The 25,076-nt window shown below is 48.0% G+C and overlaps 1 protein-coding gene across 3 annotated transcripts in view; it reads left to right on the forward strand.

Annotated features, from left to right (window-relative positions):
• dpy19l3 (dpy-19 like C-mannosyltransferase 3) overlaps positions 1 to 25,076 on the forward strand; it is a 51,399-nt gene extending 26,323 nt beyond the window's left edge. For all 3 annotated transcript variants that reach the window (XM_062989735.1, XM_062989734.1, XM_062989736.1), the window contains 6 exons: positions 1,394 to 1,505; positions 2,817 to 2,873; positions 3,192 to 3,274; positions 19,818 to 19,950; positions 21,265 to 21,423; positions 24,581 to 25,076. In XM_062989735.1, the coding sequence (XP_062845805.1) occupies positions 1,394 to 1,505; positions 2,817 to 2,873; positions 3,192 to 3,274; positions 19,818 to 19,950; positions 21,265 to 21,423; positions 24,581 to 24,775 (739 nt within the window). In that variant the 3' untranslated portion in view covers positions 24,776 to 25,076. The remainder of the gene's footprint in view (positions 1 to 1,393; positions 1,506 to 2,816; positions 2,874 to 3,191; positions 3,275 to 19,817; positions 19,951 to 21,264; positions 21,424 to 24,580) is intronic.

Below are 25,076 nucleotides of genomic sequence, written 5' to 3' on the forward strand. Positions count from 1 at the left end.
AGCAGTATAACACATCATGATTACTTGGTATAGCTGATGCAGGACCGATCCCCCCTCTGATTGTGGAGAATTGCTTTGACATGCTTTAATTTAAATATTCATTATTATTAGTAGTAGTAGTGGTAGTATTACTAATATTCGGGACAGTAGTGGCTTAGAGGATAGAGCTGTGGGTTATCGCGGCTCTCCCACGCGGCTACTGTTGGGCCCTTGAGCAAGACCCTTAACTCTCTTGGCTCCAGGAGGCACCATTCAATTATTATTCTACATATTTTGGTAAAGAAAAGTCTAAACATGGGAATATAAGGATCCTGGATGCTTGGAGAAGCACTTCGTAGTTCTACAATTACTGACTGTGGTCCATCTGTTTCTCTACATACTTTGTTGGCCTCCTTTCATGCTGTTCTTCAATGGTCAGGACTCTCCCAGGACCACCACAGAGCAGGTATTATTTGGATGGTGGATCATTCTCAGTACTGCACTGACACTGACATGGTGGTGGTGTGTTAGTGTGTGTTGTGCTGGTATGAGTGGATCAGACACAGCACTGTCCCTACTGGACTGAGAATAGTCCACCAACCAAAAACATCCAGCCAACAGCGCCCTGTGGGCAGCGTCCTGTGACCTTTGATGAAGGTCTAGAAGATGAGCGACTCAAACAGCGGCAATAGATGAGCGATCGTCTCTGACTTTACATCTACAAGGTGGACCGACTAGGTAGGAGTGGACAGTGAGTGGACACGGTATTTAAAAACACTCACTAACACACCACCACCATGTCAGTGTCACTGCAGTGCTGAGAATCATCCATCGCCTAAATAATACCTGCTCTGTGGTGGTCCTGTGGGGGTCCTGACCATTAAAGAACAGGGTGAAAGCGGGCTAACAAAGCATGCAGAGAAACAGATGGACTACAGTCGGTAATTGTAGAACTACAAAGTGCTTCTATGTGAAACAAGGAGGTGGTAAGCAGAATGGAAAACCGTCTGCGGCTGCCAAGTAGCCAGTTAATATCAGTTCATACTATCAAAAGTTTAAGTCTCATAAAGATTTAGACCGATCTGTTTTTTTTTTTATTTCAAATTTTTATCAGTTTTTCCTTCTTATAGTCGCAGTTCAAATCTTTAATCTCTTTCTTATTAGAGGACGAGACAAGCTGCAAGCCATTTCAGCTCCTCCTGCAAAAACAATAATGCTGAGTGAATTATTTTACTGAAGAGATTGCAATATATCACATTGGGAATTCCCTTTGGTGTCTTTTGAATACTAACGGATCTGAAAGTGGAGTCTCATCCATAGATAATGGGCTCGCTGCCTCTGTGGCTGTTTTTTTTTTTTTATATATATCACTCGAGCAGCCGAAAAGCCAGATGTCTGTCGTCTCTGGTTACAGGATGAAATATCTGTGGACGGGTCATATGTGTGCCTTTGCTGCCTTCGGGGTGTGCGGTAAAGAGGTGTGGACGCTGTGTCTGCGAGTCATCCACTGCAACACCGAAGGAAAGGTTAAAACATGCACACACACACACACACACACACACATAATTTTGGCTAGATAACTGGGTTAAAGTATCTCAGAAACAGCAAGAGGTGATGAGTGCCTACTGACAGTGGTCCGAGGAGGGACAAGGCACAAACCACTGACAGGTTGTTGGGTACAGATCTGGGTTAGGGTCGTGGCTCAGACTCCAAACGGTTTTAATACTTTGGATGAGTATTAAACACAGTCCATCTTACTGGTCCAATCCCACCATGGCAATATAAAGTACGGGTTTAAATATTTAACAGTTGCATCAATAACCATGCAACTATGTTTGTTGTAGCACAGTGGTTAAAGTAGCGGATTAGTAACGGGAAGGTCACTGGTTCAAGGCCCACATCCGCCAGGTTGCCACTGTTGGACCCTTGAGCAAGACCCTTAACCCTCGATTGCTTGCAATGTACAGACATTGTTCATTTTATCAGCTCCATATACTGTAGAAGCACTTTGTACTTCTACAATTACTGACTGTAGTCCATCTGTTTCTCTGCATGCTTTGTTAGCCCCCTGTCATGCTGTTCTTCAATGGTCAGGACTCTCTCAGGACCACCGCAGAGCAGGTATTATTTGGGTGGTGGGTCATTCTCAGCACAGCAGTGACACTGACATACATGGTGGTGGTGTGTTAGTGTGTGTTGGGCTCTCACTGTCCCTGCTGGACTGAGAATAGTCCATCAACCAAAAATATATCCAACCGACAGCGCCCCGTGGGCAGCGTCCTGTGACCACTGATGAAGGTCTAGAAGATGACCGACTCAAACAGCAGCGATAGATGAGCGATCGTCTCTGACTTTACATCTCCAAGGTGGACCGACTGGGTAGGAGTGTCTGATAGAGTGGACAGTGAGTGATCCACTCATACCAGCACAACACACACTAACACACCACCACCATGTCATTGTAACTGCAGTGCTGAGAATGATCCACCACCTAAATAATACCTGCTCTGTCTTGGAAAGCTCTTTCCTTTGGGTTAGCGGATACTAACGCAGATCAGACTACAGATCTGTGTGAGTGACAGTCAGTGTTTAAGTAAGCTGATTAAACAAGACTGGATATGACTTACTGGATTTACTCCCAAGATGTACCCTGTTTCACCCCTTCTGCGATGTCATTGGAGATTTTGGTTCTGCTCAGTATATACAGCACAGAAACTTGAGCCCTGTTTATCACTAGGTGGCAGTGTAGTAACAATCTTACTGCGAGAACCTCGGAGAACCTTCAAACCATCTCCCTGCTTTGTGTTAATATGATTTGTGCTTGTGTGTTTTCACAGCTCAGGCTGATCAGATACTCCGTTCCCATTGTTCTCCTGACGTTCCTTTGTTACAAGGTAATACATTTGCAGCGGGCGATCATTTTTCTGTTTGCACATGGAGCTAATCTGGCCGGGCTGGAGGGGGGAGGCCGGGGCGGGGAGCGTAGAGCTCAGACAGGCGTGCGGGAAAGAACCGGTGCAGAAGGGGTTGAGTATTTATTTGAAGAGGATTTTTACTCCTGCTGGGTTAATTCTGCTCTGTCAACAGCAGAAATGCAATATGCAATCGAGCAGAAAATGTGTGCGTGTCAGGGTTATGTGTGTGGTATTGGGAATTTTCTAGCACTCCCTGTCCGTTTCCCCTCACCGCACCGTGTTCTTTTTGTGCTGCAGTTCTGGCCCAGACTGACGGAAGAACTTTCCGAGCTCCGAGAATTTTATGACCCTGACACTGTGGAGCTGATGACGTGGATCAGGTAAGACACACTTTGGACACCTGCAGTATTATAAGATACATAGTACGGTGCAGATGTAATAAAAAAAAAAAAGTCAAAGCAGACTTTTCTGCTCCATAATGGCAGATTTACACCGACACCCAATCACATACACACTTCCCAGCAACACTAGCTACAAAGCAGATATAAAAGTGGCCTGATATTAGACTTTCTGCAGGCATTAGGTTCCCCGAGTGTGTTTTATTAGACAGAGATGAAAAGAAAAAAATGCCCGACCGAATCCATTCCAGAATATTGGATTCACTGTGAATTGCTAGAAAGCAGAAACGTACGTCTACGCTCCAACCGAGATGAGGAACGACGTGAGATGCCAATGTGTCAGAAAGCAGAGAGAGAGAGACAGGGAGCGCTTTAGCTGCACTCTTACAGTCAGCGGTACCTACAATGATCTGAGTACACCACTAACATTGCTGAGAATCCTTAATAGATGGCTTTGTGGGTAGCATATTTATATTTTCAGTATTTAGCAGATGCTTTTATCCGAAGCGACTTACAATACTGTGGTAGTATGTTGTCTAAGCAATTCAGTGTTAAGGGCCTTGCTCAAGGGTCCAACGGTGGCAGCCTGGCAGTGGTGGGGCTCGAACCGGCGACCTTTCGATCATTCGTCCGGTACCTTAATCAAGGGCGGCTCGGTGGGTAGCACTGTTGCCTCACAGCAAGAAGGTCCTGGGTTCGATTTCCTGGCGGGGCGTTCCGGTTTCCTCCCACAGTCCAAAAACATTCAGCCCGCACAGCAAGACAATCAACCTGACCTCACAGCAAGAAGGTCCTGGGTTCGATTCCCAGGTCGAGTGGTCCGGGTCCTTTCTGTATGGAGTGTCTGTGTGGGTTTCCTCCTACAGTCCAAAAACATGCAGTCTGCACTGAATTGCCCTATAGGTGAATGGGTGTGTGTGTGTGTGTGTGTGTGTACGTGTGTCTGCTCTGCGATGGACTGGCGCCCCGTCCGGGGTTTTACCGCGTGCCTTGCGCCCATTGAAATGCTGGGATAGGCTCCAGCTCCCGATTATAATCTCAGCTATGTTATCAACCGATTAGGAGGGGGACGAAACGGTTGATCGGGTTCCTCATTGCTCAACGTGTGACGTGCACGATACTGCTCTCTGTAAGGCTTCCCGCACATGTCAGAGGTGGCACATGATAACTGTGACTCTTTTCAGTCAGGGTGGGGTCTTGCTGCGGCAGAGGGAGTCACAGTTGGGACAGAAGTGTGGCTCCTCTTTGCTTCTGTTATTCAAGTTTCTTAATAATACAAAGTTAATGATGTAAACTTTGTTATACAAACCCAGTCTCCAAAAAAAAATTGTGACAGGGGTGTGTTTACCACCTCATAATATCACCTTCTCTTTTAACAGTCTTATTTGATCCGAAGACACCAGTTGTTGTCGACGTTAAAGTGGAATTTGTTTTCCACTCCCGTTTGATTTAATTAATAAACCAGCTGCTCGACAGTCTGGGGTCTCGGCTGGTTGTCGTACATCGCACTCCGTGATGCTCCACACGTTTTCAGTAGGAGGCAAGTCGGGACTGCAGGAAGGCTTTTTTTTTTTCCTACGAAGCCACCCAACACATAAAGAAAGTGGCTTGGAATTGTCTTGTTGAAGAAAGCAGTCCCTAAAAAAAATGTTGTTTACGTGGCAGCGTATTTTGCAATTGCAAGCCTTGGGGATAGAGATAGTAGATGTATTATGTGGATGTGGATGTGCCTAGCAACACAATAGCTTATACATTACCCTACTCTCATACATCATATATTTAGGTATGAACTCACTCTATCCACCCTGTGAAGCGCGTACGAAGCCGAGGACAGGCCCCGCGACGGTAAACGGGCTGGTGTTCCGAATACCACACTATTAGTATAGTATGCGGTTTGAGACACAGCACTTCAGACTCGGCTCGTCGGCAGCATCTCTCATTTGGTATCCACTCCAAAAATGCGAATCATTCAATCGTCATAGTAACGAATCAGCAAGAAGAAGCAAGGAGGTCCTGGGTTCGATCCCCAGGCGGGGCGGTCCGGGTCCTTTCTGTGTGGAGTTTGCATGTTCTCCCCGTGTCTGCGGGGGTTTCCTCCTACGGTCCAAAAACGTGCGGTCAGGTTAATTGGAGACACTGAATTGCCCTATAGGTGAATGGGTGTGTGTGTGTGTGTGTGTGTCTGCCCTGTGATGGACTGGCAAGGTGTTACCGTGTGCCTTGCGCCCATTGAAAAGCTGGAATAGGCTCCAGCACCCCCCGCCACCCTGATTAGATAAGCGGTTAAGAAAGTGAGTGAGTGAGTTCCTTAACCACTAGACTACAAGTGTCCTATAGAACTGTCGCCTCACAGCAAGAAGGTCCTGGGTTCGATCCCCAGGCGGGGCGGTCCGGGTCCTTTCTGTGTGGAGTTTGCATGTTCTCCTCGTGTCTGCGGGGGTTTCCTCCTACGGTCCAAAAACGTGCGGTCAGGTTAATTGGAGACACTGAATTGCCCTATCCGTGTGCCTTGCGCCCATTGAAAAGCTGGAATAGGCTCCACCCCCATGTGCGACCCTGATTGGATAAGCGGTTAGGAAAGTGAGTGAGTGAGTACCTTAACTACTAGACTACAAGTGTCACCTCACAGCAAGAAGGTCCTGGGTTCGATCCCCAGGCGGGGCGGTCCGGGTCCTTTCCGTGTGGAGTTTGCATGTTCTCTCCGTGTCTGTGTGGGTTTCCTTTAACAGTCGAAAAACATGCGGTCAGGTTAATTGGAGACACTGAATTGCCCTAAATGTGAATGCCCTGCGATGGACTGGCGTTCCATCCAGGGTGTTACCGTGTGCCTTGCGCCCATTGAAAAGCTGGGATAGGCTCCAGAAACCGATTGCTAAATCAATGGCCACATGAGGCAGATGTTGTGGGTGCCGCACTTCAGCTGGGTTCTGTCTGCCGGCAGTTTTCCTTGCTCTGTCTCGAGTGGGAAAGAAAAAAAGACCAAGTATGTGTGAGTTTTGACGTTTTTATACTCGCTAGGAAAATCCAATTTGTGTCGGGGATTAGAGTGTGAAGTTACCTCGACTAGCGCGCTGGCACTAAGCCTTTTCTCCACGCTAATTACCCCGCTGATGAAAGAGTTAAGCGAGGGATCGCCTTTCAGCTGCACCGTGCCGGCCAAAGCTCTCTCTGTCTCAGATGTTGATTACCAGATATCTCTGTTCTTAGGGGGGATAGTGTGTGTGTGTGTGTGCAGAGTGGGTTAGTAAGAGTTCATTAAAGATTTGAGAGTTGCAGCATTTTTTATGCTGTTCTCCATCATCCATGTAGAATAATGAGCGAGAGGTAAATGGACCTTTTTTTTTTCATTACAGAGTGGAAATATTTCTAATGAATTCAGTGATTAATCAGCGTAAATGGAGATCTTACAAACATCAAATGAGCAAAAATAGTCTCTTATAAATTAAGAAATAAACCAGGGCTGCATGATGGCACTGGTGTGATCCCCCGGTGAAGCAGCTCTGTATGGAGTTTGCATGTTCTTCCCGTATCTGTCATAAATGGAACCAAAGTGGAATACATCACCTTCCAATCCTAATAAATAAATACACCGATCAGCCATAACGTTGTTTTTACATTCACTGTCCATTTTATCAGCTCCACTTACCATATAGAAGCACTTTGTAGTACAATTACTGACTGTATTCCATCTGTTTCTCTGCATGCTTTTTTAACCTGCTTTCACCCTGTTCTTCAATGGTCAGGACCCCCACAGGACCACTACAGAGCAGGTATTATTTAAGTGGTGGGTCATTCTCAGCACTGCAGCCAACAGCGCCCCGTGGGCAGCGTTCACTGATGCGACGACTGATGAAGCTCTAGAAGATGACCGACTCAAACAGCAGCAATAGATGAGCGATCGTCCCCGACTTTACATCTACAAGGTGGAACGACTAGGTAGGAGCGTCTAATAGAGTGGACAGTGTGTGGACACGGTATTTAAAAACTCCAGGAGCGCTGCTGTGTCTGATCCACTCATACCAGCACAACACACACTAACACACCACCACCATGTCAGTGTCAGTGCAGTGCTGAGAATGATCCACCACCTAAATAATACCTGCTCTGTGGTGGTCCCTTGTGGGTCCTGACCATTGAAGAACAGGGTGAAAACAGTCAGTAATTGTAGAACTGCAAAGTGCTCCTATATGGTAGGTGGAGCTGGTAAAATGGACGGTGTGAGTAGAAACAAGGAGGTGGTTTTAATGTTACGGCTGATCGGTGTAGTCATATAGCACATCAGACAGCTGCACCTGCTTTAAGTAGAAAAAAAAATGATTCTGACATCTAAACTAATCTAAACTGTCGAGACGTCCAAGCTGTAAAAAGACATCAGTATAGATCAGGAAGTTCAGACACAGCTTCCTAAGCAGATTTGTGAGCAGCCTGTCACAGCTTTTGAGTCTTCAATCGATGAAAAACTTGTTTCCTATTAAGGATTTAAATTGTCCACAGCTGCAGATCTGTCATCGTTGCACGCCTGGTCGTTCACTACTTAACTAAAGGACTAAATGAGGTAATAAATTATTAGGCTGCGTATTCCCGTTTTCCTTTACAAATTAGATTTTGACAGTATCTTTAAAGGAATTATCTACCGTTTTATCTCGTCTCGTATGTGCAAATATTAATTCATTTATTCCTTCTTTCTTTTTTTTTACTTCTTTGTCTCCTTTTCTCACTCTGTAATAAATCATCAGCTTTAGACTGAAGACATTATCTTATTAATTATTCCATTATTCCCCAGTTATTCAGTCTGTGGAGGCTTTGTTCTTTTAATTTGCACTTAAGAGAACAAAGCATCACAGTTTCAATAAGAGACGGGGACTGCAGACAGGTCAGTCTAGCACCCGCGTGCTCTGATCACACGGCCGTCGTCGCGACGCATTGTCAAGTTTAAAAGACGTCGATTTGAGAACAGCCGTACAACACGTTTATACAGTGCCTTGCAAAAGTATTCAGCCCCCTTGAACTTTTCAACCTTTTGCCACATTTCAGGCTTTAAACATAAAGATATTAAATTGTAATTTTTTGTGAAGAATCAACAACAAGCGGGACACAATCGTGAAGTGGAACGAAATTTATTGGATATTTTAAACTTTTTTTAGAAATAAAAAACTGAAAAGTGGGGCGTGCAATATTATTCGGCCCCCTTGCGTTAATACTTTGTAGCGCCACCTTTTGCTGCGATTACAGCTGCAAGTCGCTTGGGGTATGTCTCTATTAGTTTTGCACATCGAGATACTGAAATTTTTGCCCATTCTTCCTTGCAAAACAGCTCGAGCTCAGTGAGGTTGGATGGAGAGCGTTTGTGAACAGCAGTTTTCAGCTCTTTCCACAGATTCTCGATGGGATTCAGGTCTGGACTTTGACTTGGCCATTTTAACACCTGGATAAGTTTATTTGTGAACCATTCCATTGTAGATTTTGCTTTATGTTTTGGATCATTGTCTTGTTGGAAGATAAATCACCGTCCCAGTCTCAGGTCTTTTGCAGACTGCAACAGGTTTTTTTCCAGAATGGTCCTGTATTTGGCTCCATCCATCTTCCCATCAATTTTAACCATCTTCCCTGTCCCTGCTGAAGAAAAGCAGGCCCGAACCATGATGCTGCCACCACCATGTTTGACAGTGGGGATGGTGTGTTCAGGGTGATGAGCTGTGTTGCTTTTATGCCAAACATAACGTTTTGCGTTGTGGCCAAAAAGTTCGATTTTGGTTTCATCTGACCAGAGCACCTTCTTCCACATGTTTGGTGTGTCTCCCAGGTGACTTTTTATAGATATCTTTGAGAAATGGCTTTCTTCTTGCCACTCTTCCATAAAGGCCAGATTTGTGCAGTGTACGACTGATTGTTGTCCTATGGACAGATTCTCCCACCTCAGCTGTAGATCTCTGCAGTTCATTCAGAGTGATCATGGGCCTCTTGGCCGCATCTCTGATCGGTCTTCTCCTTGTTTGAGCTGAAAGTTTAGAGGGACGGCCGGGTCTTGGTAGATTTGCAGTGGTCTGATACTCCCTTCATTTCAATATGATCGCTTGCACAGTGCTCCTTGAGATGTTTAAAGCTTGGGAAATCTTTTTGTATCCAAATCCGGCTTTAAACTTCTCCACAACGGTATCTCGGACATGCCTGGTGTGTTCCTTGGTCTTCATGATGCTCTCTGCGCTTTAAACAGAACTCTGAGACTATCACAGAGCAGGTGCATTTATACGGAGACTTGATTACACACAGGTGGATTCTATTTATCACCATCAGTCATTTGGGTCAACATTGGATCATTCAGAGATCCTCACTGAACTTCTGGAGTGAGTTTGCTGCACTGAAAGTAAAGGGGCTGAATAATATTGCACGCCCCACTTTTCAGGTTTTTATTTCTAAAAAAAGTTTAAAATATCCAATAAATTTCTTTCCACTTCACGATTGTGTCCCACTTGTTATTGATTCTTCACAAAAAATTACAATTTCATATCTTTATGTTTAAAGCCTGAAATGTGGCAAAAGGTTGAAAAGTTCAAGGGGGCTGAATACTTTTGCAAGGCACTGTATATGTGAGATGTCCATGTCTTGGCCTCAGTAACACCCCAGTACCATAACAGACCCTGGTTTTTTAACTCTATGCTGGTAACATTCTGCAACTATGTATTTTGTGGAGGCCTGAAGAACATAAAATCCATTATTTCTGTATTATGACGGTCCGAAAGGTCGACTTGTCAACGCTAATATAGGTCTCCAGTGTGCATCTGTATAAGCTCAGCTTAGAGAAGTCACTGATCACTTTAAAAATGTAGTTGTTTGATTAGTTTCTAGTTCTGGCTTTTATTTTGCTTAATCTTATTAATGTTCAAACCAACAGGATGGGGTTAGTGGTGGTAAATTCGGTTCATTTTACCGGATCACTCAGTAATGTCCACATCCAAATATCGCTTGTCTTCCGTCCACTCATCTTCTGTAAATAAATCCCTCTCTCTTAATTCTCTTGGCACCTTACACTTCTCTTATCAGTGACAAGTGGAATCTTGATCATGTGGGACAGGGACACGGATGGGGGAGAGGGAGGTGGACTCACCTACCAATCACCTACATGGGTATATTAATGGGTCAAGGGTTCAAGGGGGATGGTGAACAACAAATTGCCATGGGAACTTGACCCAGTCAGGCAGCCACAGTGGCACCAAAACAAACAGTCGATACATTTCCATGGGGAACGGCTATGATACTCCTTAAGTGGTAACTACATGTTGTTTTGCTTACAGGAAAATATGCTGCATTACTAATCTATACTACTATTGATAATAATAATAATAATAATAATAGCATGCCGGTTCAGCCGAATTATCTGAGTCCGCGGTGTTTCCGGTGAGCCCGCCCACCCGCCTTGTGAGAGGACTCGTAGAGACCTCGGACTCGTGAGTCCTGATTCAGTACGAAGATCCGAATCGTTAACCCGGGTGATTCAGGAACCGCCCAGCTCTAGACGGGGTGGCACAACGTCGACTTTGTCAACTAACATCTCCCTTCGTGTACCGAAAACGGTTTGTTTCTCTGCACCGTCTGCCAAAAGTTGTGCCGCACTGAATGCTGGGATTGCCTTCGCCGCTAAGGCAGCATCAGATGCGCCCCTCATTCTTGAGTCAAAGTAGCGTTGAAATTTTAAGATACCTTACTAGTGAGGGTATCAAGGCATCTAGGATTTCAAACAGCCTCCTTCTCTGGAGCGCGCAGGATGACATAAATGCCGTTTATGTAGAGAGCTCACTGGGTTTTCGAACACACCCACAATCACTCAGAATTAAGGCACCTCAGTATGCAGCATTTTAAGGTATCTCAGAATTTAGACATCCTTCTTTCTGGAGCGCGTACGATGACATAAATGCCGTCTGTGCAGAGAGCTCGCTAGGTTTTCAGACAGACCCCTAATGCTTTGCTTTGCAGCGGGACAAAACAGCTGATTAAACGTTTAGAGACCTCGTGCGGATAACTTAATGATGTTCGGAATGTCAGCATTGATCACATCATTAACTTTAGCCTGGGCTGTTGTCGCAAACCGTCAGCAATTCAGTCAAACCGAGCTAGCCTTTCATCTTCCTTCGCTCATGTGAGCGTGTACCGCGTAGCACGGATGAAACCGAATTAAACACGTGATAAAGTTGTTCATTTCTGACCGCAGATCCCGACCGCTTCACTAACAGCCGACGTCTTTGGGGCAGTGTTCGTTAACACAGATCTATACCATCACTAGCTACTCTTTTTTTTTTTTGCCAAAAAGGCTTAGTTGGCTTCCGCTTTCGGCACATTAGGCACCTAATGATAGTGCATATGGAGCGAGGACTTTGTCGAGAGCCGATTCAGATTCTGCCATCATCAGATACTTGACTGTGCTGCAGATTGTTAAGCCCTCAGCAAAAGAACTCGAAAACTGGAAGCGGTGCAGTCCTGAGCGCTTGGAACCTCTTGATATTTGCTAAGCCACGTGGATTGAGGGTTCTAGAAGAGAAGAGTGTTTGTAGACCTGCGGAGTTTGCCATACGTATGATTCATACACTGATCAGCCAGAACATTAAAACCACCTCCTTGTTTCTATTCACACTGTCCATTTTATCAGCTCCACTTTACTGCCTGTAGTCCATCTGTTTCTCTACATACTGTCATGCATTATTTAGGTGGTGGATCATTCTCAGCACTGCAGTGACACTGACATGGTGGTGGTGTGTTAGTGTGTGTTGTGCTGGAGTTTTTAAATACCGTGTCCGCTCACTGTCCACTCTATTAGACGCTCCTACCTAGTCGGGCCACCTCGTAGATGTAAAGTCAGAGACGATCGCTCATCTGTCGCTGCTGTTTCCATCAGCGGTCACAGGACGCTGCCCACGGGGTGCTGTCGACTGAATATTTTTGGTTGGTGGACTATTCTCAGTCCAGCGGTGACCGTGAGGTGTTTAATAACTCCATCAGCATTCCACCACCTACACTTTGACGAGTTTCAATGCGGATCAGCACTGTGTACGGAGAGACACACCCTGACAGCACTCTTTTCCCATCTCCGTGCAGGCGCCATCAGTCAGCCAGCAGAGGTCATAATCGTCGTTCGTGCGGCCGCTCAGCCCAGCCGGCAGGCAGAGCTGAGACTCGATACGATGTATTCGAGATCCCAGTTCTGGTTCCAGCGTGTGTTTTTACCGCTGCGCCACCTGAGCGGCCATAAACGTAAAACCCCTTTTTGAAGTGGTCGGTGTTACACAGTCAGAGGGCACTTAGTGTTAACAGGCAGTTACATGAAATAAACGTAAAAACCACCACAAAGGAAGTTCTTTTATTACCTCAAGAGCATTTTACACGAAACGTAAAGGCAATAAGACAAGTCATTATGTGTACGAGATATACGAACATATTCTGTAATTCTAGCTGGACTTTGATGTCATGTAGTGATTGTGTCCCTTTTCTCAAACGATGCATTAAATAAACTAAAAGACGTTAAAAAGAGATAATGGTACACGGTAGCTCAGATTTCGAGTTTCCAAACGCATCTGTTTTACTATGGACTAATGTCCCAGCTAATCACTAATTAAATTAATTGCCGGCTATTTTATTACCGGATTTTAGTGAGTAGCTGTTGCGGCCCTGGTATTACGTCTAGACCATTAATTTGATGCGACCCAATAAAGAAATGCACCCAATAATCTTGTTTAGTGTCTTAAATACAGTATATTTAAACCCAATGGCTCTAGGACAGGCCTATAAAATCTGTATAGGAGCATAAATCGTTTTAAAAGTCGATATTTTTTAATTAGAGATTTTTATTGTTTGCTGGAGTGTTTCTGAGTTTTTTACAGATTGTGAACACATGGCCGTATATTTAAAGAGCATATTGAATGCGGTAAAATACGCTAGCACAGCAGAGCTGGGGTTTCGAATACATCTTATCGAATCTCAGCTCTGCCATCGATTGGCTGTTGTTCAGGGACGGGAAAGCCGGATATGAGGGTTCCTCATAACTTGTGCAATTATGGGAATAATGCTGATCAGGGTGTCGCTCTCCGTATACAAAGCTGATCTGCATATGAACGCGCCTCGTGCAGGTGAAAAAAGGCAGTTGGTACTGCACGCGTGTCGGAGGGGGTGTGTGTCAGTCTCGCTCTCCTCGATCAGAAGTGGGGATTAGCTTCAGTAGAGAGGAAGCGTAATGCACGCATTAAGGCAGGTGGACAGAACGTCAGTGGGATATTACATCCGGATCCATTCCTCGATCTGAGAACAGGAATGTGAGAATACAGTGGACACAGGCTTAGCCAAAGTGGAGGGTTAGAATTTGAGTAAATGCAATGCATCTATACAGTTCAAACCAGGGCGCTGCCGCTACCGCTACCGTGAGAATTACAAAGCTCTTGGTTATTATTTTAAGTAGTGTTTACTGTCAGTCTCGGTAACGCCGTGTGTGCGCAGGCACATCAGCACAACAAGCTGTTTATTAAATCGCGCATATTTTTCCGCCCTAGGTTCGAATCCGGCTTAGGGCGAAACTAGAGTAACACAAGCAGGGCCGGCGCTATGGGGGCGCTGGGGTGGGCATTACAACCCCCCCCCAATCCCCCAAATTTGCTCACTGCCCCCCCACAAGCAACGCAGTCCAGAACCGGGGCTGGTTCCGACACGTTTATATGTTGTACAGAGTGGCTCGGTGGGTAGCACTGTCGCCTCACGGCAAGAAGGTCCTGGGTTCGATCCCCAGGTGTAGCGGTTTGGGTCCTTTCTGTGCTGAGTTTGTGTGTTCTCCCCGTGTCTGCGTGGGTTGCCTCGCGCAGTACAAAGACGTGCGAGTGAGGTGAATTGGAGACAATAAACTTGTGCAAAAACAAAAGTAATCAATTATCACACGTAGTTCCACTGTTGTTTTTCCAAATTTGACATGTCGTACTATATCCTGCTGTGTGTGCGCACGTTGTTTGACTGAGCTGTGCCCTCTCCATCTGACTGCCTTTTTTCAGCATTGTGGCACACCCAAACAGTTTCCTTTGTCTTTTCGGGTGATTATTATACCGCACGTCCTGTTGTCAGCATGGAAAAACAGCATTATTTCCGAACGCTGTCGTGTTTTGTGATAATGAAGACAAATTAGCCCTTTATTTTCTCCGGAGGAAACTTTCGTAACCCCCCTCAGAGCATGGGTAATATATGTTTCAACTGGAACGAGACACTTGTCACTGTTGCCTGTAGTTTCTTCCCCATTCTGGTCGTCACCCTTTAGACGACACCCCGCCGACACGGCTGAAGTGCTTTATCAGACAATCCCTGTATTTTGATCCTTCTACGACCCACGCGATCACCTGGCCCGACAATCCACCGTAGCGCTCCGCTTCGTCGTAAGACGGTTCGAACCTCTGTGAACTCGGTGTTAATTGTGTGAGCGACATCGTATCATTAAACACGAGCGCCGCAGGTGCTAGTCTCTTAATTCGCAGGTTTTAATCACTTTTTTAGACTCTCGGAGCAAAATGTCATTTAGCGCCGAATCGCTGTCTCATCTGGAGATCGATCGTATGACATTTCGATCGGATCGTTATCGAGCCGTATCTGAACTCCTCGGCGTCCGCGTCTCTCCGCGTCTGCCGCCCCGTCTCCGCCTCGCTGCCTCCGAACGCCGTAGCGCGTCGACCCCTATTGTTAAATCTGTAATAACTCGGAGCGACTGACGGGATGAAAAAAAGACTCCCGCCTTCCCACAGCAAAGCTGCGAGCGAGCACACGGCCTCCGGAGATCAGATCGGTGCTCTCCGTTTAAAACGTGGGTGGACGTTCTTAGACTTTATTATGTTTTTTATGGTGTTTAGATCGGTGTACACCGATCAGCCATAACATTAAAACCACCTCCTTGTTTCTACACACACTGTCCATTTTATCAGCTCCACTCACTATATATGAGCACTTTGTAGTTCTACAATTACTGCCTGTAGTCCGTCTGTTTCTCTGCATGCTTTGTTAGCCCCCTTTCACGCTGTTCTTTAATGGTCAGGACCCCCACAGGACCACTACAGAGCAGGTATTATTTAGGTGGTGGATCATTCTCAGCACTGCAGTGACACTGACATGGTGGTGGTGTGTTAGTGTGTGTTGTGCTGGAGTTTTGAAATACTGTGTCCACTCACTGTCCACTCTATTAGACGCTCCTACCTAGTCGGTCCACCTTGTAGATGTAAAGTCAGAGACGATCGCTCATCTACTGCTGCTGTTTGAGTCGGTCATCTTCTAGACACAGGACGCTGCCCACGGGGCGCTGTCGGCTGGATATTTTTGATTGGTGGACTATTCTCAGTCCAGCAGTGACAGTGAGGTGTTTAAAAACTCCATCAGCATGCTGGTATACAACACACACTAACACACCACCACCATGTCAGTGTCATACTTCAGTGCTGAGAATGATCCACCACCCAGATAATACCTGCTCTACCTGTAGTGGTCCTGGGAGAGTCCTGACCATTAAATAACAGCATGAAAGGGGGGTAACAAAGCATGCAGACTACAGTCAGTAATTGTAGAACTACAAAGTGCTTCTATATGTTACGTGGATCTGAACAAATGTGCAGTTCTTTCTGCAGTATTTCATCCACCCTCCACGCCAGATTTATTGCCTCAACGTGCAGTTTAATACTCGCCAAACTAATAAACTATCGATCTTTATTCGACTTTGTCCAGTATAACGTCTTTCGTTGTAATCACTAGCGGTGAATCACGATGGGGGGAGAAAGACAGGCATCATCTTCCTTCACGATAGCGACCGGCGAGGCCAGTGTGTCCCTCCTCGTCTGTTGAATATTAACGTCGTTAATCAATTTTTTATAATGTCAGGGAGGTGCAGACCAACACAAGCTGACATTTATGCAAGAGAATGTAATACTGAAATGAAATATAAAATGCTAATCAGCCCTGGGCCAGAAGAATCTCACCACAATATGATACGGAGTAATTAAAAACGCCTGCGACCTCCTCCCGTTCCCGGGGCAGGAAGTGACCTACAGGTTGCTCCGAAAGGTTCAAGTCTTTGGCCGAAGGGCCGTATTCAGGTCTCGATTCTAAAAAGCTGAATGCACATGAGGAACAGCATCGTTGTGGTGATGACGGGCTGAATAGCTCTCAGTGATCGTGTTCCTTTTTAATATGGATGATCCAGCGACTCGGGTTCAAGAGAGTATTGAGCTTCGAACCGAGGATTACGAGAGTCGTACCGTGGCGAAGCGTACGTGGATTCGAACATACAGCGTACAGCGCATCTGCAGTGTGGTCCTGCCGTACGTCGAGTACGGAGCTGGTCCCACGTGCACGGCCGTAGAGCTGCACCATCGGTGTCTCTAAGGTCTTCCCTCAGGACCCCGATCGCTTGTCACGTGTCAGAGTGACGTCCACATCGATTGGCAGGACTCGAGGTTTCCCAGCAGGACGTCACACTGCCTCCGCCGGCTTCATCAGACCAGGCCACCTTCTTCCAGTGCTCCGTGGTCCAGTTCTGATGCGCACGTGCCCATTGTTGGCGCAGTCGGCGGTGGACAGGGGTCAGCACGGGCACCCTGACTGGTCTGCGGCTATGCGGCCCCCACTTTTCTGTCAGAACCAGCGTTAACTTCTTCAGCAGTTTGAGCTACAGGAGCTCGTCTGTTGGATCGGACCACACGGGCCAGCCTTCGCCCCCCCACGTGCATCGATGAGCCTTGGCCGCCCATGACCCTGTCGCCGGTTTACCGCTGTTCCTTCCTTGGACCACTTTTCTTTTTTTTATTATTATTATTTATATTTTTTTGTCCCCCAATTTTTATCCCCCAGTCTAGTCGTGTCCAATCACCCTGATTGCGTCCTCTGTACTGATTCGACCCTTCACCGCTGACTGAGGACGCCTCTCAACTGACACGCGCCCCCTCCGGTACGCACAGTCAGCACAGACTGCATTTTTCACCCGCACGAGTCGAGTTCATACACCGACGGGCACTGTGCACGGAGGGCCACACCCCCATCAGCATTATTCCTCAGCCCTGTGCGGGCGCCATCAGTCAGCCGGCGGGGGCCGCAGTCGCACCAGTTATGAGGACCTATGATCCGACTTTTTACCCCCTAACCCTGAACGACAGCCAGTCGTTGTTTATACTGCCGCCCGGGCCAGTCGGAGAGGCAGAGCTGAGGTTCGATACGATGTATTCGAGACCCCAATTCTGGTGAGCTAGCGTACCTTACCGCTGCGCCACCTGAGCGGCTCCTTCTGATAGATACTGACCAGCGTAATTGTAGCCATTTTTCACCTCGTCCTACTTTGCCTCCGTCTCGGATATTCCTTAACGGGAAGCGTGTGTCACTGCCGCGTGGGTGGTCGTGTCAGGAAAGGAGAACAAGGAGGAATTGAGGTGCATCGAGTTGTTTCGTTTGCTCTTTCGATTCTCGGTCATCGAACCGTCCCGTGGCGAAACGTCCTCCTACGTGTTCGAGGATGCACGACGCAGAAGGCAGAGTTTCACTTTGATAAAAGAAAATAAATCCTTGTAATGACACACACGTCCCCGCCAGCTAAACACAGAAACTACATCTTTTTTTCTACCCTGCAGTTTGACAGTGACATAACAATCCTAGCGACCGTTAGTTCTGAGTATCGTGTCTTAGTTTTAACACGGTAAAAGGTTAAGTGAATTAAATAAAAAACAGCTTTTCATGTTCGGACGGGCTGCTTCGCCTTACTGCCCTTCAAAGAGTGACGGTTGACCTTTTCAGTCCTTCTCCCCTCATCGATCTTGCTGGACCTGAGCACGGTTTGATTAAGCAGATAACGATATTCTCCTTAAGTGCTGTCACTGGTACTCGTCAGTACCACCCACAGGACCACCACAGAGTAGGTATTATTTAGGTGGTGGATGATCTCAGCACTGCAGTGACACTGACATGGTGGTGGTGTGTTAGTGTGTGTTGTGCTGGTATGAGTGGATTAAATACCGTGTCCACTCACTGTCCACTCTATTAGACACTCCTACCTAGTTGGTCCAGCTTGTAGATCCACACACCCCTACTTCTGTACAGGTGCCCTGGGAAACCAGGTTCCCTTACACAGCATTGATAACCCCACCCCACTCCTTATTAGTCCGGTCTTTTCCCACCCAGCAGACTAGAGGCCAATTTTTTTTCTGCTACAGGCACTTCAGTCAGTCGTGCCTGCTAGGGGGCGCCCAGCCAACCGGTAGCAGAGCTGAGATTTGAATCAGGCGCCACACAAATAGACTTTGTGCAAAAATCTTTTCACCTTCTCTTGTAGTTCCCACTACAAGGTACCAGACTAGTAACCAGAAGGTTGCTGGTTCAAGCCCCACCACTACCAGGTTGCTGTTGTTGGGCCCTTGAGCAAGGCCCTTAACCCTCAATTGCTCAGACTGTATAGTCCCACTGTATTGTAAGTCGCTTTGAATAAAGGTGTCTGCTAAAATGCCAAAAATGTAAACGTAAACTACATGGCTAAAAGTACCATGCGCTGGTTTAACATCTGTCTTTCAGTGCCAAGAGCGTTGATGTGGCGAGCCCCGCTCCCCTTCCGAGCCGATCGTGTTCAGATCCGTGCCCGTACGGTCAAACGAGCGCTGACGTCGGATGAACCGGCCTGGCTCGCCCGGCTACCCCGAGTCGTAGGATCAGATCGAGATCAGGGGTCTGGAGGTCCTCCACACCCACCCAGCTCGTCACACAATGTGTACCTCGCTTTGTGAACGTGGGCACGGTCATGTCGGACCAGAAACCAGGCTTGAAGTCGTTCACTTTATCCTGATCGGGGTCGCTGTGGGTACGGATTATTGGGTGAATCACCCTGGGCAGGTCACCACACACTCACACTTGGGGCAATTTGTATTGCATGTGTTTGGACTTGTGGGAGGAAAACGGAACCCCCGGAGGAGGCAAATACCACATGTCCTATCCGGATCCTGACCAGCACAAGCATTGTTCCGGTGCCTAATGCATAGATATTTGTGAAACATGGACTGTTGTGATGAAATGTTGGGTCTGTAACAAAAAAGCATTTTCATTTAGGAAAGCTTAGTTGCATTGTTAAAATGTGTGTGTGTGTGTGTGTGTGTGTGTGTGTGTGTTATTATTATCAAATGCAGTTAAAAGTGTGTTTTAAAGATGCCCAAAGGACCAGCTATAGTGTAACAGTTCGCCCCTGACAAATAGCGCTCGCCGTAACGATGCCACGGCCCTCTTCGGCAGCGAAACGAGCCCTTCCCACAGGCCTAGAGTCTGAATTCCTATCGGAGCGTTTTGCACGACAAATGGAAGCGTACGCCCGAGTGCGCGCCCCCCTGCCGTGCCAGTTAGCATCCTTCCTCCTGTTCAAAACTAAATGTCAGCAGCCGAGTACAGCTTCCTCTGCTTTTTTAACACGCGCGCGCACACATACACACACACACACACACACGCTATTAAATGTTAATGAAACATGAAAAATAAGCCGGATGCTTCGTTCTTTATGCAGCTCCGACACCCCCAGGCGTGCAGTGTTCGCGGGCAGCATGCAGCTGCTGGCGGGGATAAAGCTGTGCACGGGCAGAGCGCTCACCAATCACCCGCACTACGAGGACCGGGCACTGCGCGAGAGGACCAGGCAGGTAAGGGAGCTCTGTTAGACAGTCCGTATACTGTTAACTAAAAGGAAATGCTCAATAAGTAATAGTCTACATATTTTAGTCTACAGTATTCAGGGTGTGCGAAGCACACGAAAGCACATCCCTAAGGTCCACAAAAGTGCTAGACATGCACATATTACATGCGCATAAACAGTGAAATGAACAATGTAAATGTAAGTGGGTAGCGCTGTCGCCTCACGGCAAGAAGGTCCTGGGTTCGATCCCCAGGCGGGGCGGTCCGGGTCCTTTCTGTGCGGAGTTTGCGTGTTCGGGTTTCCTCCCACAGTCCAAAAACATGCAGTCAGGTTACTTGGAGACACTGAATCGCCCTCTAGGTGAATGGGTGTGTGTACGTGTGTCTGCCCCGTGATGGACTGGCGCCCCGTCCAGGGTTTTACCGTGTGTCTTGCGCCCGTTGAAAATCTGGGATAGGCTCCAGCACCGCCCCACGATGCTTGATTGGATAAGTCGTTGAGACAGTGAGCGAGTGAAATCCAGGGTGATCGTATATAGTGGGGGACTCGGAGTCTGAAGCACTGCTGGTGCATAAAACACAGAGAAAAAGACGAGAACCAAGCGAGCCTCCTGTCAAAATGAAGCCTATCACTCACGTAAACAGAGAGACGTGCGCCGGCTAGCGGACGGTCACTGAAACTGCTGGTCTCGGTACGCTTCTCGCCGGACCGGACGTCCGGTTCTCCAGACTTTGTCTGTTTAATCCGAGATCCGGCGCCGCGAGCCGTATCGTTCCCACTGTAATGTAAGGCCTGTATCAAAAAGGACACACGCCCGTTGGCCTGTTGTTCGTATGGGGGGGGGGTATTAAAAGCCGGATAGGGTCTACTCGTAACTGTCGCGACTACGAGCTCTGCTGGCTGGTTGATGGCGCCTGCACGGAGACGGGAAAAGTGCGCGCTGATCGGGGTGTGTCTCTCCGTACACAGTGCTGAGTGTAGGTGACAGAATGCCGACGGCTGCTGCCCACGTGTCGGAGGGGACGTTAGGGGTTAGCATCGTCCTCCTCGATAAGAGCGGGGTGGAGAGGAAGCGTGACGTAATCGGGCAATTGGACGCGCCAAAAAGGGAGAAGAAGGGAGAAAATGCTTAAATAAAATATATAAAAAAAGGACACGTGCCGAATCGACCCTGAAAACATAGCGCCTGCCCCGTAAAAGTTCTCGTCCACCCGATGCGATATCTCCTGGCCTCCCCCCCCCCCCCCCCCAGTAACTAACGACGTTAATCCGCGTAGCGCGGTCGTGACTCTGTTCCGGTCTCTCTCCTCCTCCTCCGCAGGTGTACCAGATTTACGCTCGGCAGTCCGCCCAGGAGGTGCACAGGCTGTTGCGCTCCGTAGGAGCCGACTACGTGGCGTTAGAGGACAGCATCTGTCACGAGCGTCGCCACAGCCGCGGCTGCAGACTCAGGGACCTGCTCGACCTGGCCAACGGACACGTAAGTCGCGCACCTCACCGTCGCCCTGTAGAAGCAGACTCTAGCACTCTTCCCGCGTCGTAGCTATGTTTCATCTATTCTACTCGTAATCTTATTTGGAATCGAAAAACAAGCATTGTTAGAGCACAGCGGGTTCCCTGGGTTATTATTAGCTTTCAGCGGATGGTGTTTTTTCTTGTGATTCACACTTTCATGCTCCAGTATCTATCTCTCATCACAAATAGCTTTTTTTTTTTTAATACTAAGCGCAGTTTTAGTGTAATTAAAAAGCTGTTACTTTAGACGTCGTTAGGTTTTACCGTCGAGTCAGAGCTCTGTACAGAGTGAAACTGTAAATAGATATAAACACGTTTATGCGTGTAAGGGCCGTGGCTACGGCGGAGACTGACTGGGTGCTTGTTCTATTGCGGTGATTGACCCCACGAACACACGTCTGTCCATCACAGACTTTTAAAATTCTACTAGTTCAGTTGAATTTAGACAGACCAATACTACATTACAGCCACAGAACCAGGGGCGGCCCAGGTGGCAGAGCCTGCAGCAGACGCGTCTCTGCTAGGGCGGGACGACCGGACCATGCGGGGTGGGTTCTTCAAGCGCCGTGTAAGGACCCTGATCGGCAGATAGAGAGGCGCCTGTGCAGAACGCATGGGTGAAAAAGGGTTCCGCTAAGGGCTGTGAGCAGGCGGAGGAGGCGTGAGCAGTAATACACCCACCTCGATGGCAATCAAACTGAGGACAAACTATATATATGTACAAAATTGTGTACATTATTACCACCAGCCAATCAGCATGTATCTAATATAATGAGCTTTATTTGTCACGTATACATATACGCATGTACAGCTTAAATATATTTCTTTGTAAACATACTTCCAGGTTTAGAGGCTCAACCGTTTGACTACTATAGACCACAACTGATTAAAACATTGCAGTCAGTAATAAACTAAATAACGGATTCGGACATTCCTCAGATGCGCCGACTCACAACGCCGTACCGCTCGGTGTCCTTCCGATGCACCTCGGTCATAGTCTCGTTAAGCTACCACGAACATAAACATATCACTACATTATCACTAGTTTTGTTTAGCCGCTCAGGAGTCTCAGCTCTGCCGTCCGGCCACACGAGCGACGATCGGCCCGCCGTTCACTTAGGGCTGGGTTAAGCCGGACAGGGACTCTCTCCCTCCGCCGGCCGATCGATGGCGCCTGCACAGAGACAAGGAAAGAGTGCTGTCAGGGTGCGTCTCTCCGTACACAGAGCTGATGTGCGGTCGAGCTCGTCCGGCGTCGGTGACGAGATGCGTACGGCTGTCGCCCATGTGTCGGAGGGGGCGTGGGTTAGCTTCGTCCTCCTCGATCGGAGCCGGGCCGGCATCAGCGGAGAGGAAGTGTGACGCGATCGCTTAGTATTAATACTACCGTTCATGTCACTGTACGTCAGCCGATCATACAGAACCGTATATAAGGACGTGAGGTTCCGATCGACTTCCAGACTAGTCTACGTGCCTGTCTGTGACTCACCGGCCGAGAACCGCCGCTTCATTGTATCTAACGAGCCGACGAAGCCGAGCGGTGCTAACCACGGGGCGCGGGAGCCAAAGTCAGGCTCGGATCTGGACCGGCGGATCATTATCTCGCCGGCTCGTCGGGAGACCCCGAACACACGAAGGGTCACAAATGTTACAAATGTGGCCGAAGCCAGGCGTCTCACCTCGTAACGAACCGCCTACCCCTCGTTCGATGTGGATCTCTCCAGGCTGTGTTCTCGTCCGGCATCTCTTTTCCCCTACGATCGAGCTCGTGGGGTTCATAGATCTCCGGCGAGGTGTCATTTGTATGATATCTATATTCATGCACGTATTTAAATCGGTGTGAAACGTTGAAGAGATGTTTTGTATCGTAGAAATCGACTTCAGGCAGCCTGTAATTATAAATTATAAATGATAAAAAATTTGATATTTTGATCGAATACTGTTTTCTTACAGAACAGCATGAGACAGCATAGGTAGGAAGAGAAATGAGAAAACGTCCTTCCAGATTTCAGGAGAATGAATATTTTGTACGCCCGCGTTCTGAATGCGAGCTGCTATACTTGCAGCTTCATCCCCTGAATAAAAGCCGATAATTTAATAGTCTCTTGGGGGGGGGGAGTAGAGCCGGCTCGTACCCGGGTTGCATAAAAGCAAGAAAGGCATTTCTCATGTCGATCAAAACTGCCATTCAAATCGTCGCTCTTTCTTCCGTCCAAATATACGTTTATATAAATGTATTGCATCATAGATATACACCGATCAGGCATAACATTATGATCATCTTCCTAATATTGTGTCGCCCCCCCCCCCCCCCCCCCCCCATTTGCTGCCAAAACAGCCCTGACCCGTCAAGGCATGGACTTCACTAGACCCCATAAGGTGCGCCGTAGTGTCCGTCACCAAGACGTCGGCGGCAGATCCTGTAGATGTAACACCTCTAAGTCGTGATGTGGGGCCTCCGTGGATCGGACTTGTTCGTCCAGAACGTCCCGCAGACGTACCGGGAACGCCCCACCAGAGCTGCGGTTTTGGAGACGCTCCGATCTGACCGGGCGTCTACCCATATTGATTTGGCCCTGGTCAGATGTGCTCAAATCCTCACGCTTGATCATTTTTTTCCTGCTTCTTACATCAGCTTTGAGGATAAAATGTTCACTCGCTGCCTAATATATCCCACCTACTGACAGATGGCGTGATGATGATCACTTTACCTGTCCGTGGTCATAATGTTATGCCTGTATATATATACAACTACACTACGATCAAAAGCAGGTCCTCAGGAAGGATTCAGCAGTGCGGCGCCTTAAATCGCGTCCGACCGCGTGGACAAACGAACTCGACGGTCGACATAGCTCGACGGTCAGGGTTCGGACGCCAACTGTAGACCACCGAGAGACATCTGTACGCACGAGTCGTCTACCGAACACGTCTGTTATCGTGAAGCTCTGTGGCTCGACCTTATAGATGAGTCAAACTAGCCCTGTTTACATGAGCACAAATGAGTCGTCAGTAATATAATTAGCTTTCTGTATAAGTATGTCGCAAAGAAACGAGCGAGGCCCAAACCGGCCGCGACGCGAACTTTTCTCTCCGCGGTCAGTAAACGATGCGTCTCTCTTCAGGTCATGGACGGGCCCGGGGAGAACGAGCCGGATCTGACGCCGTCCCCTCACCCTCGCTTCTGCCAGGCGGTGAAGAGCGGCGAAGCTCCGTACTCCGGCCTCTTCACCCGCGTCTTTCGCAACAAGACCTTCGACGTGTACAAGCTGAATAAAGCCAAGAAGAAGAAGAACGGCGGGACGGACGGAGGTGCGTAGACGGCGGCCCGGGAGGACGGCGAGTCGGCGGAGGCGGTGGGACCGCGTCGCGCGCGTCTCGCGACGGAGAGGCGACCGCCCCGACCCGGACGGGCGGACGGCGGGCCGACGGGGCGGCGGACGAGACCCCCGTCGAACCGCGCCACGCGAAGCGGCGAGAGGTCACGTTTGAAGGAGCGCGCGAAGAGTGTTTTTTCATCCTTTCGGTTTGTTTTTCGGTGTCGTTTGTTCTCTCTCTTGTACGTCGGTCGTTTACGTGCGTTAAGTTCGGTGTGTTAATAAAGTGTCTCCTGTAACACTC

Source organism: Trichomycterus rosablanca, chromosome 27 (genome assembly GCF_030014385.1).
Source record: "Trichomycterus rosablanca isolate fTriRos1 chromosome 27, fTriRos1.hap1, whole genome shotgun sequence".
Lineage (NCBI taxonomy): Eukaryota > Metazoa > Chordata > Actinopteri > Siluriformes > Trichomycteridae > Trichomycterus > Trichomycterus rosablanca.